Below are 19,093 nucleotides of genomic sequence, written 5' to 3' on the forward strand. Positions count from 1 at the left end.
TGGCTATTTGGGGTCTTTTGTGTCTCCATACAAATTTTAAGATTTTTTGTTCTAGTTCTGTAAAAAATGCCATTGGTAATTTGATAGGGATTACATTGAATCTGTAGATTGCTTTGGTAGTATAGTCATTTTCACAGTATTGCTTCTTCCAATCTGAGAACATGGTATATCTCTCCATCTGTTTGTATCATCTTTAATTTATTTCATCACTGTCTTATAGTTTTCTGCATACAGGCCATCTGTCTCCCTAGGTAGGTTTATTCCTAGGTATTTTATTCTTTTTGTTGCAATGGTAAATGGGAGTGTTTCCTTAATATCTCTTTCAGATTTTTTGTCATTAGTGTATAGGAATGCAAGAGGTTTCTGGGCATTAATTTTGTATCCTGCAACTTTACCAAATTCATTGATTAGCTCTAGTAGTTTTCTGCTGGCATCTTTAGGATTCTCTATGTATAGTATCATGTCATCTGCAAACAGTGACAGTTTTACTTCTTCTTTTCCAATTTGTATTCCTTTTCTTTCTTTTTCTTCTCTGATTGCCATGGCTAGGACTTCCAAAACTATGTTGAATAATAGTGGTGAGAGTGGACATCCTTGTCCTGTTACTGATCTTAGAGGAAATGCTTTCAGGTTTTCACCATTGAGAATGACGTTTGCTGTGGGTTTGTCGTATATGGCCTTTATTATGTTGAGGTAGGTTCCCTCTATGCCCACTTTCTGGAGAGTTTTTATCATAAATGGGTGTTGAATTTTGTCAAAAGCTTTTTCTGCATCTATTGAGATGATCATACGGTTTTTATTCTTCAGTTTGTTATTATGGTGTATCACATTGATTGATTTGCGTATATTGAAGAATCCTTGCATCCCTGGGATAAATCCCACTTGACCATGGTGCATGATGCTTTTAAGGTGTTGTTGGATTCGGTTTACTAGTGTTTTGTTAAGGATTTTTGCAGCTATATTCATGAGTGATATTGGTCTATAATTTTCCTTTTTTGTAGTATCTTTGTCTGGTTTTGGTATCAGGGTGATGGTGGCCTCACAGAATGAGTTTGGGAGTGTTCCTTCCTCCGCAATTGTTTGGAAGATTTTGAGAAGGATGGTGTTAGCTCTTCCCTAAATGTTGGATAGAATTCACCTGTGAAGCTATCTGGTCCTGGGCTTTTGTTTGTTGGAAGATTTTTAATCACAGTTTCAATTCCATGCCTTGTGATTGGTCTGTTCGTATTTCCTATTTCTTCCTGGTTCAGTCTTGGAAGATTATACCTTTCTAAGAATTTGTCCATTTCTTCCAGGTTGTCCATTTTATTGCCACAGAGTTGCTTATAGTAGTCTCTCAGGATGCTTTGTATTTCTGCGATGTCTGTTGTAACGTCTCCTATTTCACTTCTAGTTTTAATGATTTGAGTCCTCTCCCTCTTTTTCTTGATGAGTCTGGCTAATGGTTTATCAATTTTATCTTCTCAAAGAACGAGCTTTTAGTTTTATTGATCTTTGCTATTGTTTTCTTTGTTTCTATTTCATTTATTTCTGCTCTGATCTTTATGATTTCTTTCCTTCTACTAACTTTGGGTTTTGTTTCTTTTTCTTTCTCTAGTTCTTTTACGTGTAAGGTTAGATTGTTTATTTGAGATGTTTTTTGTTTCTTAGGTAGGATTGTATTGCTGTAAACTTCCCTCTTAGAACTGCTTTTGCTGCATCCCGTAGGTTTTGGATCGTCATGTTTTCATTGTCATTTGTCTCTAGGTATTTTTTGATTTCCTCTTTGATTTCTTCAGTGATCTCTTGGTTATTTAGTAACGTATTGTGTAGCCTCCATGTGTTTATGTTTTTTACATTTTTTTCCCTGTGATTGATTTCTAATCTTATAGCATTGTGGTCAGAAAAGATGCTTGATATGATTTCAGTTTTCTTAAATTTACTGAGGCTTGATTTGTGACCCAAGATGTGATCTATCCTGGAGAATGTTCAGTGCACACTTGAGAAGAAAGTGTAATCTGCTGTTTTTGAATGGAATGTCCTATAAATATCAGTTAAATCTATCTGGTCTGTTGTGTCATTTAAAGTTTGTGTTTTGTTATTAATTTTCTGTTTGGATGATCTGTCCATTGGTGTAAGTGAGGTGTTAAAGTCCCCCACTATTATTGTGTTACTGTCGATTTCCTCTTTTACAGCTGTTAGCAGTTGCCTTACATATTGAGGTGCTCCTATGTTGGGTGTATATATATTTATAATTGTTATATCTTCTTCTTGGATTGATCCCTTGATCATTATGTAGTGTCCTTCCTTGTCTTTGTAACATTCTTTATTTTAAAGTCTATTTTATCTGATATGAGTATTGCTACTCCAGCTTTCTTTTGATTTCCATTTGCACGGAATATCTTTTTCCATCCCCTCACTTTCAGTCTGCATGTGTCCCTATGCCTGAAGTGGGTCTCTTGTAGACAGCATATATATGGGTCTTGTTTTTGTATCCATTCAGCAAGCCTGTGTCTCTTGGTTGGAGCATTTAATCCATTCACATTTAAGGTAATTATCGATATGTATGTTCCTCTGACCATTTTCTTAATTGTTCTGTTTTTGTTTTTGTAGGTCCTTTTCTTCTCTTGTGTTTCCCACTTAGAGAAGTTCCTTTAGCATTTGTTGTAGAGCTGGTTTGCTGGTGCTGAATTCTCTTAGCTTTTGCTTGTCTGTAAAGCTTTTGATTTCTCCATCGAATCTGAATGAGATGCCTGCCAGGTAGAGTAATCTTGGTTGTAGTTTCTTCTCTTTCATCACTTTAAGTATATCATGCCACTCCCTTCTGGCTTGTAGAGTTTCTGCTGAGAAATCAGCTGTTTACCTTATGGGAGTTCCCTTGTATGTTATTTGTCATTTTTCCCTTGCTGCTTTCAAGAATTTTTCTTTGTCTTTAATTTTTGTCAATTTGATTACTATGTGTCTTGCCATGTTTCTCCTTGGGTTTATCCTGTATGGGACTCTCTGGGCTTCCTGGACTTGGGTGGCTATTTCCTTTCCCATATTAAGGAAGTTTTCGACTATAATCTCTTCAAATATTTTATTGGGTTCTTTCTCTCTCTCTTCTCCTTCTGGGACCCCTATAATGCAAATGTTGTTGCGTTTAATGTTGTCCCAGAGGTCTCTTAGGCTGTCTTCATTTCTTTTCATTTTTTTTTCTTTATTCTGTTCTGCAGCACTGAATTCCACCATTCTGTCTTCCGAGTCACTTATCTGTTCTTCTGCCTCAGTTATTCTGCTATTGATTCCTTCTAGTGTAGTTTTCATTTCACTTATTGGATTGTTCATCTCTGTTTGTTTGTTCTTTAATTCTTCTAGGTCTTTGTTAAACATTTCTTGTATCTTCTCGATCTTTGCCTCCATTGTTTTTCCGAGGTCCTGGATCATCTTCACTGTCATTATTCTGAATTCTTTTTCTGGAAGATTGCCTATTTACACTTCATTTAGTTGTTTTTCTGGGGTTTTCTCTTGTTCCTTCATCTGGTACATAGCCCTTGCCTTTTCATCTTGTCTTTCTGTGAATGTGGTTTTTGTTCCACAGGCTGCAGGATTGTAGTTCTTCTTGCTTCTGCTGTCTGCCCTCTGGTATATGAGGCTATCTCATTGATTTTTAAGAGCTCTTTATTTTTTAGAAATATTAACCATTTATCTGTAATAAGAGTTGCAAATCTTTTCTCATTTTGTTCCTTTGTTTTTGCCGTACAGAAAATATATTTGTGTAGTTGAATTTATCAGTCCTTGTTTTTATGGCTCCTGGATTTTGTTTCATTGTTTTAGAAGTCTTTCCCACTCCGGTTACAAAATAATTTTCCCTTGGTTTATGCTACAAACTTTATGCTTTGATTCTGTACTTTTGAACTTTTATACAATTTGGAATTCATCCTTGTGTAAGATGTAAAGTATGGCTTCATTTTTTCCCCAACAGCTCTCCCTATCCCCATACATATGTTAACTATTCCATTTTTTCGTCACAGATTTGAGGTGCCTCCTATTTAATGTAGTAAATGTTATATGTATTGGTGCTATTTCTAGACTTGCTAGGCTATACCATAGATATTTGTATATATTCATGTTCCAGGGTCACGCTGTCTTTAAGTTTTGCGCTTTTAAACATATTTTAATATTTGATAGGCTAGCTCCTCATACTTACTTCTGTTTGTAGAATTTTCCTATTATTGTCTCTTATTTTTCCATATTAACTACTTTAGCGTCAGTTTGACTATTTAAGTATTTATATACATATAAAAATTTATATATAAATATATGTATGTTCATTGGGATTACATTACACTTATAGATTAATTTAGGGAGAATTATATCTTTATGGTATTGAGAATTTCTAGAAAAGAACACTGTTTGCCTTGCCATTTATTCTGGTCTTAAATTTTGTGGCCTTCAGGAATGTTGTATATATTTTTTCGTATAAATCATATATATTTTTAAAATTAAATTCATTCTTACTTTTTTTTGTTGCTATTGTAAATGCAGTCTTTTCCTCCATATCTCTTGACTGGTGGTCGTTTATATATATGAAAGCTATTGGTTTCTGTGTGTTCTATTTGGACCTGACTGTTTTAAATTTAACTATCTTAATGTTGTATTCCTTTTGGGGGCTTCTCTTAAATTTTCCAGGTTTAGAATTATATTATCTAAAAATATCTTTCTAATTTATTTATCTTATCTAATTATGTTGGCTTATTCCTCAAGGACATGTTAAAAGCTCTTGACTTTAATGAGAATGCATCTATTGTTTCTCGGTTAAACATGATGCTGGCTTTGGATTAAGAATGAGATATTCTATCATGCTAAGGAATATCTGTATTTTCTTATTTCATTAAACTTTTGATGAAGAATGGTTGTTGCATATTATCCAATGCTTTCCATCATCTATAGAAGTGATCATATTACCCATATCCTAATATTGAACCATTCTTGAATTCCTAGAATACACCCACTTACTCATAGTCTATTATTTTCTTTAATGTGTTGCAGGATTTTATTTTCTATTTTATTTAGGATTTCTGCATCAGGAGTCAGAAGTGAGATTGGTTTGCACTTTTCTTTTTTGTTGAATCTTTGTCAGTTGTTGGTATCAACATTATTTTTGCTTCATAAAAGGAATCTGGAAGGTTCCCTCTGCCCCTACTTTTTTTCCTAAGGTCTGAAACAGTTTAAATAGCATTGAAATTATTTGCTCTTGAAGATTACACAGAATTAATTTCTCTTTGAAGGCATCTGGGCCGAGTGTTTTGCGGGAGTAAATCTTTGAAATTTTTCTTCTTTTTTTCCTATAGTAATAGGTCAGTTTAGGTTTTCTATCTTCTCTGAGGTAAGTTTTGGTAAATTATATTTTCCTAGAAAATTATCAATTTCTTCCAGATCTTTAAATTTACTTGCTTAGGGTTGAACAAAGTGGGTTTGTAGATTCATTGAGTTCCCTTTGTGTCTGTGATTATTTCTGTTTTACTGCATTTTTGTTTGCATAGTTGTGTTTTCTGCCATTTCTTTGTGAATAGGTTACCTAATTTGTTTAATTTTTTTCAAGGAAAAAGCTCTTGGATGTATTTATTGGTATTATTATTATTTCTTTTTCTCTAACATATTAATTTCTACCTTTATTTAATTAATTTATATTTTAATAAATTTATTTATTTATTTTGGCTGCATGGGGTCTTTGTTGCTGCGTGCAGCCTTTCTCTAGTTGCAGTGAGCGTGGGCTACTATTCGTTGCAGTGCGCAGGCTTCTCATTGTGGTGGCTTCTCTTGTTGCGGAGCATGGGCTTCAGGCACGGGGCCTCAGTAGTTGCGGCATGCAGGCTCAGTAGTTGTGGCTCACGGGCTCTAGAGTGCAGGCTCAGTAGTTGTGGTGCATGGGCTTAGTTGCTCCGCGGCATGTGGAGTCTTCCTGGACCAGGGATCAAACCCGTGTCCCCTGCATTGGCAGGTGGATTCTCAACCACTGTGCCACCAGGGAAGCCCTGCCTTTATTTTTTTAACTCCTTTTCCTTTCTTAAGTTTACTCTGTTACTCGTTTATTCAACACATATTTATTGAGTGTCTCCTATGTGTCTGACTCAGATCTAGGAAGTTGGGTTATATCAGTGACCAAAAAAATTGACCAAAAAATAGAGGTTTGATGTATTTACTTTCTTTTTCTTTCTGAATTTTTTTGCTTTTTTTTTTTTTTTTTTGGCTATATTGGGTCTTCGTTGCTGTGCACAGGCTTTCTCTAGTTGCGGCGAGCGGGGGCTACTCTTCATTGTGGTGCACAGGCTTCTCATCATGGTGGCTTCTCTTGAGGAGCACAGGCTCTAGGCACATGGGCTTCAGTAGTTGCAGCACACAGGCTCAGTAGTTGCAGCACGTGGGCTCAGTAGTTGTGGCTCACTGGCTTAATTGCTCCGCAGCTGTGGGATCTTCCTAGACCAGGGCTTGAACCCATGTCCCCTGCATTGGCAGGCAGATTCCTAACCACTGCACCACCAAGGAAGTCTGGCAGGTGGATTCTTAACCACAGCATCCCCAGGGAAGTCCCTATGTACTTTCTTTTAGTTTTGGTTAGTAACATAAGTATTTCAGGCTCGGCTTTTTCCTTTGAGCACAATTTTAGCTTTATCTCATAGGTTTTTTGGGTTTTTTTGTTTGTTTGTTTGTTTTTGTTTGTTTTGCGTTATGCGGGCCTCTCACTGTTGTGGCCTCTCCCGTTGCGGAGCACAGGCTCTGGACGCACAGGCTCAGCGGCCATGGCTCACAGGCCCAGCCGCTCCGCGGCATGTGGGACCTTCCCAGACCAGGGCACGAACCCGTGTCCCCTGCATCAGCAGGCAGACTCTCAACCACTGCGCCACCAGGGAAGCCCTATCTCATAGGTTTTGATATGTAATATTTTAATACTGTTATTTTCTAGATATTTTGCAACATTGATTTGGAGTTCCTTCTTGTCCTAAGAATTTAAATAGAGCATTTAAAAATATCCAGTTGTTTGGAGCTATTATTTCCTGGTTATGTTATTCATTTTAACTTTACTGCTTTGTGATTAGACTGTTTTCTGAACTACTTCTTCTTTTGAGACTATGCTTAGATTTTGTTGTCTAATATATGGTCAGTTTTGTTACATTTGAAGAAGCATTCTGTATCTTCATACAGACTTTTTGACATATATGTATTTGGACCAAATTTATTGTTATTTAGTTCTTGTGTTGTCTTAGTGTTTGTCCACTTAGACTGTTATGGACTGAGAAAGGTTAGTAAGTTAAAGACTGATTTCTAATGTGTGCCAACCTATTTCACCTTGTATTTCCTATTATTTTGTTTTTGAATGTTAGTGCTTTGATATTTCTAATTGCTTCGTCTTCAGTGTGAGTTGTAATGCCTTCCTTACGAATTACAACATCTTCATTGTAAATTGTACTCTTAGCATTATAAAGTCTCATTTAATATTTTTTGGCCCAGAATTCAATTTGTCTGATATTGAAATCATGACCTCTATTTTCTTTTTGTTTTCATCTGAGGGAATACATTTGCCCACTCTTTTATTTTTAATCTTTATAACTCACTTGTATACAGAACCATTAGAATTTGTTTTATTATCCAATCTGATTTTTCTCTTATAAGGTAAGTCCAGCCCATATACATTTATTGATACAACAGATACTTTTGTTCTTAGTTCTATCAGTTTATTTTATATTATTATTTATATTTTATAGCTTTTAATTTAATTTTATTTTTTAAATTCAAGTTTATTGAAGTATACCTTATATTCATTAACATTCATCATTTTTAGTGTATACAACAAAATATAAAATAGTTTCATCACTTCAAAAACTTCGCCTATTTTGTCAGTGCCTCTCCCCACTGGCAGCCCCTGGCAATCACTCATTTATTTTCTGTGCTTATACTTTCACCTTTTCCAGAATCTTACATAAATGGAATCACATGGTAAGTAGCCTTTTGAGTATGACTCACTTCACTTAGCATAATCCATGTTGTTGTGTGTAACAGTGATTTGTTCTTTTTTTAAATTGAAGTATAGTTGATTTACAATGTTGTGTTAATTTCTGCTGTACAGCAAAGTGACTCAGTTATACACATGTATACATTCTTTTTTTATATTCTTTTCCATTATGGTTTATCCCAGGATATCGAGTATAGTTCCCTGTGCTATACAGTAGGACCTTGTTGTTTATCCATTCTATATGTAATAGTTTGCATCTACTAAGTCCAAACTCCAGTCCATTCCTCTCCTACTCCTCCTCTCCCTTGGCAACTTCTATGTCTGTGAATCTGTTTCTGTTTTGTAGGTAGGTTCATTTGTACCATATTTCAGATTCCACATATACATGATATCATATGGCATTTGTCTTTGTCTGGCTTAATTCACTTAGTATGATAATCTCTAGTTGCATCCATGTTGCTGCAAATGGTATTATTTCAATCTTTTTTTATGGCTGAGTAGTATTCCATTGTGTATATGTACCACATCTTCTTTATCCATTCATCTGTCAGTGGACATGTAGGTTGTTTCCATGTCTTGGCTATTGTAAATAGTGCTGCTGTGAACATAGGGGTGCATATATCTTTGCGAATTATAGTTTTGTCTGAATGTATGCCCAGGAGTGGGATTGCTGGATCATACGGTAATTCTATTTTTAGTTTTCTGAGGAACCTCCATACTGTTTTCCGTAGTGGCTGCACCAATTTACATTCTCATCAACAGTGTAGGAGGGTTCCCTTTTCTCCACACCTTATCCAGCATTTGTTATCTGTAGGCTTTTTAATGATGGCCATTCTGACTGGTGTGAGGTGGTACCTCACTGTAGTTTTGATTTGAATTTCTCTAATAATTAGCGATGTTGAGCATCTTTTCATGTGCCTATTTGGCCATCTGTATGTCTTCTTTGGAGAAATGTCTGTTTAGGTCTTCTGCCCATTTTTTGATTGGGTTATTTTTGTTGTTGTTGTTGAGCTATATGAGCTGTTTGTATGTTTTGGAAATCAAGCCCTGTTGGTTGCATCGTTTGCAAATATTTTCTCCCATTCCATAGGTTGTCTTTTCATTTTCTTTATGGTTTCCTTTGCTGTGCAAAAGCTTTTAAGTTTAATTGGGTCCCATTTATTTATTTTTGCTTTTGTTTCCATTACTCTAGGAGACAAATCAAAAAAAATGTTTTGCCATTTATGTCACAGAATGTTCTGCCTATGTTTTTGTAGTAGTTTTATAGTATCTGTCTTACATTTAGGTCTTTAATCCATTTTGAGTTTATTTTTGTATTTGGTGTTAGAGAATGTTCTAATTTCATTACATGTAGCTATCCAGTTTTCCCAGCACCACTTACTGAAGAGACCATCTTTTCTCCAATGTATATTCTTGACTCCTTTATTGTAGATTAATTGATCATAAGTGCATAGGTTTATTTCTGGCTTTCTATCCTGTTCTGTTGAACTATGTGTCTGTTTTTGTGCCAGTACCATACTGTTTTGATTACTGTAGCTTTGTAGTATAGTCTGAAATCTGGAAGGGTTACACCTCTAGCTTTTTTCTTTTTTCTCAGGTTTACTTTGACAATTCTGGATCTTTTTCAGTTCCATGTAAACTTTAGGATTATTTGTTCTAGTTCTGTGAAAAATGTCATGGGTATTTTGATAGGAATTGCATTGAATCTGTAGATTACCTTGGGTAGTATGGCCATGTTAACATTATTAATTCTTCCAGTCCAAGAACACAGTAAATCTTTCCATCTCTTTGTGTCATCTTCAGTTTCTTTCATCAGCATCTTATAGTTTTCAGAGTACAGGTCTTTTGCCTCCTTAGGTAGGTTTATTCCTAGGTATTTTATTCTTTTTGTTGTGATGGTAAATGGGATTGTTTTCTTTATTTCTCTTCATGCTATTTTGTTGTTAGTGTATAGGAATGCAAGAGACTTCTGTGCATTAATTTTGTATCCTGCAACTTTACCAAATTCATTGATGACCTCTAGGAGTTTTCTGGTGTTGTCTTTAGGATTTTCTATGTATAGTATCATGTCATCTGCAAAATGACAGTTTTACTCTTCCTTTTCAATTTGGATTCCTTTTATTTCTTTTCCTTGTATGATTGCTGTGGCTAGGACTTCCAAAACTGTGTTGAATAGAAGTGGCAAGAATGGGCATCCTTGTCTTGTTCCTGATCTTAGAGGAAATGCTTTCAGCTTTTCACCATTGAGTATGATATTAGCTATGGGTTTGTCATATATGACCTTTATTATGTTGAGGTATGTACCCGCTATGCCCACCTTCCAGAGAGTTTTTATCATAAATGGATGTTGCAGAATTCTTTATATATTCTGGGTACAAGTTCTTTTCCAGAGTTGTGTTTTGAAACTATTTTCTTTCAATTTTTGCTTGGCTTTTCACGTTATACACAATTATCACTTGAGGAGCAGAATTTTCAACTTTTGGTGAAGTCCAATTTATCAATATTTTATGATGTGGATTTTGCTTTTGGTGTTATATCTAATAATCATTTGTCAAGAAAGGTCACAGTTTTTTCCTAGATTATGTTCTAGATGTTTTAGGTTTTACAATTTTTACATTTTATAATTTTTTTAGACTTTACATTGGTTCATTTTGAGTTTTCCATATGGTGTAAGGTGTAGGGATAAAGGTTCATTTCTGCTTTTTGCAGATGAAAGTCCAAATATTCTAGCACCAATTGTTATAAAGACTTAACTTTTATTTATTGAATTACATTGAAGTTTTGTGGGAACTTACTTGGCCGTGTGTGTGTGTGTGTGTGTGTGTGTGTGTGTGTGTGTATTTCTGGACTCTCAATTCTGTTCCTTTCCTTTATATGTCCTCCTTTCACCAATATCACACTGTTCTGATGACTGTGGCTTTGTAGTAAGTCTTAAAGTCAGTTAGAATGGGTGCTCCAACTTTGTTCTTCTTTTTCAAAACTGTTCCTTTGCTTCTGCATATTAAGTTCATAGAATCTGCAAAAAGTTCTGTGAAATTTTGTTTAGGATTATATTGAATCTATAGATAAATTTTGAAAGAATTGACATCCTAACTATATTGTGTCTTCCAATCCATGAATGTGGTATATCTCTCCATCTATTTAGGTCCTCTTTAATATTCTTCATTGGTGTTTCATAGTTTTGGAGTTTTTAGCAAATAGATTTTGTACATGTCTTGCTAGGTTTATATCTAATTATTTTGTGGGTTTTGGTGCTATTGTAAATGCTACTATTTTTTATGTTCAGTTTCCAGTTGTTCATTGATAGTTGAAGAAAAATGATTGATTTTTGTTTGTTGATCTTGTATGAGATCCTATTAAACTCACTGACTAATAGCTTTTTTGTAGATTCTTTGGGATTTTCTATGAGTAGAATCATGTACTCTAGGAATAAAGACACTTTTATGTCTTGATTTGCAATATGTATACTCTTTTCTCCCCCTGTCTTATTGCACCTCTCAAATGATGTCCCCATTTAAGTAGGGGTGGCATTTTTGCATTTTCCATGATCTTAAGGAAAAGCATTCAGTATTCATTATAAAAATGATGCTACGGACTTCCCTGGTGGCGCAGTGGTTGGGAGTCCGCCTGCCGATGCGGGGGATGTGGGTTTGTGCCCCGGTCTGGGAAGATCCCACATGCCGCGGAGCGGCTGGGCCCGTGAGCCATGACAGCTGAGCCTGCGCGTCCGGAGCCTGTGCTCCGCAGCGGGAGAGGCCACAGTGGTGAGAGGCCCGCGTACACGCCAAAAAAAAAAAAAAAATGATGCTAGCCATAGGTTTTTTTTATGGATGCACTTTATCAGGTTGGAGAAATTCTTTTCCATTTCTAGTTTGTTGAGAATTTTTATCATGAAAAGATTTTGAATTTTGTTAAAAGCTTTTTTGTACCAAGATCATCATATGGTTTTTCTTTAGTTTGTTAATAAGGTGGGTTACATTGTTTGACTTTCAAATATTGAAACAGGCTTTCATCCCCAGGGTAAACTCACTTGGTCATGATAGTTTCATACATATGTATAATTGCTACATCTGAATGGCTAATATTTTGTTGAGGATTTACATTCATGAGAGTTATTGATCATTAGTTTTATTTTCTTTTAGTGTCTTCTGGTTTAGGTATCAGGGTAATCCTGGCCTCATAAAATGAGTCCCTCTCTTCCTTTTTCTGTAAGAGTTTGTATAGAATTTTATCTAAAATTTTAAATCCATGAGCTTAAACGTGTTCATAGTATTTCCTTATTATCCTTTGAATATCTGTAGGATCTGTAGTGATGTCCCTTTTTTCATCCCTGATGTGGGTAGTTTATATCATGTTTTCTTTTTCTTGGTCAGTGTCCCGAGAGGTTTATCAATGTTATTAATCTTCTCTAAAAGCCATCATTTAGTTTCTCTGATTTCTTTGGTTTCTTACTGTTTTTCTGTTTTCAATATTATCGATATATGCTTTTATCTTTTGTTCTTGCTTTGAGTTTAATATACTCTTCTTTTTTAATTTTCTTTAAGTGGAAGCTTAGGTCATTGATTATAAATCTTTCTACTTTCCTAATAAAGCATTTAATGCTATAAATTTTCCTCTAATCACTGCTTAGCTGCATCCCACAAATTTTGATGTTATGTTTTCATTTTAATTCAATTAAAATATTTTCCCTTGTGACTTTCTTTTTGACTCATGTGTTATTTAGAAGTGAGTTGTTTAATTTCCAAATATTTCAGGATTTTCGACATATCTTTCTGTTATTTCTAGTTTAATTTTCTTATAGTCAGGTTACATATGTTGTATTGTATCAGTTCTTTCACATTTTTTTGAGACTTGTCTGGTGGCCCAGAATATGTTGGTGAATATTCCATGTGTACTTGAAAAGACTGTATATTCTGCTCTCATAAGGTGGAATGTTCTATAAATGTCAATTAGGTCAAGTTTATTGTTAGCATTTTTTATGTTTTCTATGCCCTTGTTGATTTTCTGTCCATTTGTTCTATTGTTTACCAAGAGAGGAATATAGATGTCTCTAACAATAATTGTGGATTTGTCTATTTCTTTTTTTACTTCTATCAGTTTTTGCTTCGTGTATTTTGAAGCTCTATTAAGTACATACACATTAGGATTGTTGTGACTTCTTGATGAATTGCCTGCTTTTCATAATGTAAAACCTTTCTTTAACACTGGTAATATTTCTTGTTCAGAAGTTTACTTTGATTAGTAAGATAGCCACTCCAGCTTTTTTTTTTTTTTTTTTTTTTGGCGGTACACGGGCCTCTCACTGTTGTGGCTCCTCCCACCACGGAGCATAGGCTCCGGACGTGCAGGCTCAGCGGCCATGGCTCACGGGCCCAGCCGCTGTGCGGCATGTGGGATCCTCCCGGACCGGGGCACGAACCCGCGTCCCCTGCATTGGCAGGCGGACTCTCAACCTCTGCGCCACCAGGGAAGCCCCTCCAGCTTTTTTTTTATTAGTGTTTGCATGGTATATCTTTTTTCCACTCCGTTACTCTATGTCTTCATACTTAAAGTAGATTTCATATTCTCAACATATAATGAGGTCTTGCTTTTTTATCCAATATGACAGTTTCTAATTTTTAGTTGCTATGTCTAGACTTTTATATTTAATGTAATTAATTTACATGGTTGGATTAAAATCTTCTATCTTGCTAGTTGTTTTCTGTTAGTTCCTTCAGCTTTTGTTTCTTTTTTTCCTCCTTTTGTGCCCGGTTTATAGGAAGCACACAGGATAAATGAACAGTTAAGTGTCACTACAAGGAAGAAATCAACCAAATCAGAATGTGGGGCATTCCATGGAACAAATAACATGATGTTGCCAATAAACCAATGGCATGAAATAGAATTTTTTTTAAAGGCTTAAGAAATAGAACAAGGCAATTATATCTTTTATGCAATGTGTGGAACTTGTTTGGATCCTGATTCAGACAAACTAGAAGATGTCTTTGAGAGGAATAGAGAAATTTGAGTACAGACCGAGCTTTAGATAATATGAAGGAACTACTATTCATTCTGTTGGGTATAACAATGGCATGGTGGTTTTAAGTGTTTGTGCATGTATGTACATATATAAATACATATTTAAAACTTGTCAGTTAGAAATGCATAACATCCTGAATTCACTTAAAACACTCTAGAAAAGAAAAAGAAGCATGTGATAAATTAAACTGGCAAAATGTTGCTAATTATTGATGCTGGGTCATGGGTATTTGAAGGTTTGAAGTTTTTCTTAATAAAAATGTTAAAAACAAAACTCAACAAAGTAGAGTGCACACTGAAATAGAGACCACAGAAAAGAACCAGGTCTGATGGGGAAATGATGAATTCTGTTTGGACATGTTTAGTTCGATGGACCTTTTGGGGCTTTGAAATGGACGTGTCCTGCATGCAGTTGGTCCAGAGTTCTAGAGATGGTGACTGAAGCTGTGGGCATGGAGAAACTATCCAAGGAAGGAATACAATGTGATAAGAGAGGGCCCAGGACTAGACTTGGAAGAACTGGACGATGTAATGGCCAGGTAGGGGGGGCTGAGCTTTGTGACTGGGGAGAAGTAGCCAGAAGATGGAGGGGTCACAAATGCCAAGTGAAGTAAACGTTTCCAAAAGGAGGAAGGGCTAACGGAGCCGAATGCTGCCAGATGTCAAGCAACGTGAGGACCAGAATGAGTCTATGGGTTTGTGTCATGGATGGAGGTTGCTGCCTGGGTGGGAGCTTTGTAGGCGGAGGTACAGGAGTGAGGTGAGGAGTGAATGGGAGGTGAAGAAGAGGAGACGGAGAGTCTAGACAACTCTGAAGAAGTATGTCTGTGAAGTGGAAGAAAGAGGATAGTAGCTTGAGGAGATAGAGTGAGGAAAGAAGACGGTCTTTTGTTTTTAAGGTGAGACATTTTTGAACATGTTAAAATGACAAGAGGAATGATCAAGAGAGAGGAAAAGGTGAATATGCAGGAGAAGGAGCAGTCAGCAGTGGAAGGTTCCTGAGAAGGCAGGAGGGGAAGAGATGGGGCTGGCTCCTTGATTCTGTCAGGTAGGCTGACTTCTTTGGGGTGTTTTCCCTGAGAAGTAGGAGGTGATGCCACCTGCTGGTGGAGAGGGGGGAGGTGGGGGTTTGGAAGTGTGAGGAACACGGAGAAGATTGTAGTAAGTCATGGAAAAGGAAAGAGTGAGTGAGCAGAGGAACACAGTTAGGACTGCTTATCTAGGGGGAGAATCTGACGGGGACTGAATGAGAGCAGGGTAGGCAGTGTTGGTGGAAGGCAAGGATGGTGTGGATGGTGAGGGTGGGGAGAGGTCCTTGTGGCAGGCATGACTAAGGAGGACCTCATGGAGGACACCGGACCTATGGTGATGAGCAGATGATTTTGATGGTGAGAGCCTGAAAATGGTGCTTAATGTCTCCTCAACTCCAGATTCCCATCTCATATTGCAACCGACTGCCCCCTCAACCCTTCACCCCTCTAGCCCCACCCCACCCCACCTCCTGCCCCCAAACAGTCCTTGACTTTCCAAATCTGACATGGCTTCCAGGTCTGTGTCAGGGTTGTTTGTCAGTTTAAAAATGTACTCTTGCTTCCCAGTTCCTACCAAGAGGCAAACATTTTAGTAAGCCTGAGTCCCGGCTGTGTGGGCAGGCGTGGCGGTATGCTGCAGATGGGGTTCCTGCCCGCCTGGGGAGCTCCAACAAGACTGAACAGCATGAAGAGGAGAGGCCAGTTGCAAACGGTGCTCTCAGGTCCACTGTCCACTGTCATTACCCCTCCCACAAGCCTCTTCAGAAACACGAAGGATGGTGTCTTACTCACAGACAGGGTTCTGGATGATGCCAAGCATTGCAGTGGGCTTTTCCCCACACCTGTGTATGCTGTGTCTCCCTCGTCGACCAGCGTGGGCACCAGAGCACATTCTGTCCACGCCCTTCTCAGACCCACCAGCTCTCCACAGGGCATGGACTGCTGACCCTGTCCCTGAGGTTACTGCTTTCAGTGGCACCTAATGGTTGCAGTCAAAACACCATCAGAGGAAATAAGACTCTGTAGGGGCCTGTGGGGAGGACTGGGCAACACACAAGGCACTTAGCATGTGTCATTTCTCTTTCTAGCTTAACTCAGGTGATCCGAAAGTTTGCCAAACAGCTGGATGAGTGGCTAAAAGTGGCTCTCCATGACCTCCCAGAAAATTTACGAAACATCAAGTTTGAATGTAAGTATGAAGTTTGGGAGCAGGGGGGAAGGGAGGGTAACATTTTAGTGCCAGATATTTTATATAGGTTGTTAATAAAATAATAATAATAGCTAAGAATTTACTGATGCCTACAAAGCACCAACTATCATGCTCAGCACTTTCCATGCGTTAACTTCGTTAATCCTCACAAAATGTTTATTATGGGTGGCACACCTCTCCTTTACAGAAAATGAAACAGATTTAGAGAGGAAGTAAGCAGCAGAGGCAGGATTAGCCCCTAGGTCTGTTTGATGCCAGAGTTTCTGCTGTCACCACCACACTCCTTATCCCATTTAATCCTCACCCATCCCTGCAATGTAGGAAACAGTATCCCTCTTCTACAGGTGAAGCGCCGAGAGGCAAAGAAACTTCGCCAAAGCCACACAGACACGCAGATGGTAATTAGGGGCCAGGAGTCAAACTCACGCCTATCTGACCCTAAAATGGAGATTTCCCTGAAGCTCCTGTCCACAAAGTGGGGGTAATAGAAGACAGACAAGAGCTTCAGGGCTTCATCTATTTAATTCTCTGCCTAATGAGAAAGCAAAATTAATATTTCTCATGGGGGATTCGGACTGTGAATCTTTTCTCTGCTGAGCATCACCACTCATTCCCCAGCATTCATGTTGCCTGAGAAAACTGGTCCTCTTTCTCTGTGTCGATGTGTCTTTACTTGTGGGAAGTCTCACGTGCTATTAAGCCAAGGTGAGATGATGTTAAGCCAAATAAAGTTTTAAGATATGTGTTTCTTAAAACCCCATTTGAATACAGCTGGCCATGCTTGCCCGAAATAAGTACCAGCAAGGAAAATGAAGGAGATCCAATTACCCTCTCTCCACAGGCAAAGGGGGCCCTTTCAGACGTGCTTTGAGGCCGCCTGCCGTGCCCATCACCTATTGATAAAGCCTGCTTTATTTCACGGCTCTCAGCTCTTTTCTTTTCACGAGCACTAAATTCCACATCACAAAGTTAAAGAAAAAGTAATTAAGGAGAAGGATTAACGATTGATCGGCCTGGAAAATTAGAAGTTCATCTGTCCCCCGACTCCACCTGCCCCCCCCTTCCTCCACCCCATGCCCTATTTTTCCAACCAAGCTGGTTCTGAGTACAAATTAGAATAATCCCAGGGAAATTTCTGATTGTTTCTTGACCAGTTCAGAAATTAATGAGAAGAATGCCCCGTGCCCATTTTAATTACGCTGGCAAAGCAAATCTGTTGAAAGTCCAAAGCCAGGAGGTTTGTCGGACCTGCCACCTATGGGAGCCTGGAGGCGCCCACTCTCCCCAGGGAGCCTTGGGGGTGCACTTCGAGAAGGTGCAAGGAGTGGAGACACACACCTCTCCAAAGGACTCTGTAAGGATGAAGACCTTGGGCTGGCACATGACTTGTCTGCTTCGAAACCTACAGATATAAGATCACCCCACTTCAAAGCATCAGCCTATTATGTCAGCATAGGACCCAGGATCATCCGTACAAATAGGTCGTGGAGACTGTTGGATGAAAACGACAGATGATGAATGCAAAGCCACATTCAAGGTGCCGCCCAGGGTTCTATCCTAGAAGCAACCCTGCTCAATCAAGGTTTCCTAGTAGACATACTACTTTTTAAAGGGCCTTCTTCAAAGCTTCCACTTGATTCCTGCAATTATTTATGGGGAGAAGTGATTGAGCTTGCAATTAGCGAAATGAAAGACAAGTAAATAATTGCTTTTACTCACGGTTGGTTGACGCCACAGTTTCTCACACCTGCCAGTGTGGAGTGTGGGCAACTTTGAAATATGTACCCCAAATATCGTCATCTTAGGAAATAGTTGTCCATATGGGAGAACAAAGAAGCAAATGCAGGGTTTTGCCAGTGGGTGCAGAAAACAGGATTGGACAGTGACAAAGTTAGGCAAACAAGGAAGCTACTTTTTGAAATCGGCCTGCGGAAAATCTAAGGTCGGACCGTAAAGCATAAAATGTGTCATACTCACTCTTTTCTTCTTGCAGTGTCGAGAAGATTTTCCCAAATTCTGAGACGGCAGACATCACTAAATCACCTTTGCCAGGTAGCTGTCCTGTGTTGTGTGTTCTAACTACTGCTAAGTCATTGAAAATGAACGGCAAATCCACAATAACTCTGGAGAGGATCTGTCAGGGTGTGGTTGTTTAATAGTACACTCTCACCATTATCTGAAATTTCTACAGATAAGGAATTGAAACGCTAGCCAATCACTATATAGTTTCAAGTAACATACAGAATAATTTCTGACATCATTTCCGCATTAACCTTTCATATATTCTAGGTCCACAAGTTTTGTGTTTTGCTTAAGTACATTGGGGTTTCTCAGCCACTGTTGCCTTTTTGGGCTGGGTAATTCTTTGTTGTGGGGAGTTGCTTTGTGTATTGTAGATGCTTAGTGGTATCCCTGGCCTCTACCCACTAGATGCCAGTAAGACCACCCACCCCCAAGTACCACTTTGGTTGTGACAGTCAAGAATGTCTCCAGCCATTGCCATGTGTAGCCTGGGGGGTGCAAAATCACCCCAATTTTGTTTTTTCCCCAGGTTTCTGTTCTTTTTAGCACAAAAGTGACATTTGCTTACTGTTAAAAAAATTTTTTTAATTAATGAAAGTATATACGTACAGTAAAAAGTGAAAGATCCCGCTGTAGCTCTGTAGTTCTAACTGATGGCATAAAGTTTTGCATTTCTGTTAATTTTGAACCTCAAGGAAGGGAATCTAAGTCTGTTAAGGCAGGCCATTAACATTCATTAAACTGTTAATGACCTTAAAGCCCAGGGGACAAACTGGTGGCTGCAGGTCAAATCTGGCCCGCAGATGTGTGGGGTTATTTTTGTTTGATTGGCATATGTTC

The 19,093-nt window shown here is 38.0% G+C and overlaps 1 protein-coding gene across 2 annotated transcripts in view; it reads left to right on the forward strand.

The window, feature by feature from the left end:
• Window positions 1-19,093, forward strand: part of RFX4 (regulatory factor X4) — a 166,679-nt gene that overhangs the window by 104,382 nt on the left and 43,204 nt on the right. For both annotated transcript variants that reach the window (XM_067697836.1, XM_067697837.1), the window contains exons 9-10: window positions 16,110-16,210; window positions 18,225-18,283. In XM_067697836.1, coding sequence (XP_067553937.1) covers window positions 16,110-16,210; window positions 18,225-18,283 — 160 coding nt within the window. The remainder of the gene's footprint in view (window positions 1-16,109; window positions 16,211-18,224; window positions 18,284-19,093) is intronic.

Source organism: Pseudorca crassidens, chromosome 11, assembly GCF_039906515.1.
Source record: "Pseudorca crassidens isolate mPseCra1 chromosome 11, mPseCra1.hap1, whole genome shotgun sequence".
In the NCBI taxonomy this organism is placed as follows: domain Eukaryota; kingdom Metazoa; phylum Chordata; class Mammalia; order Artiodactyla; family Delphinidae; genus Pseudorca; species Pseudorca crassidens.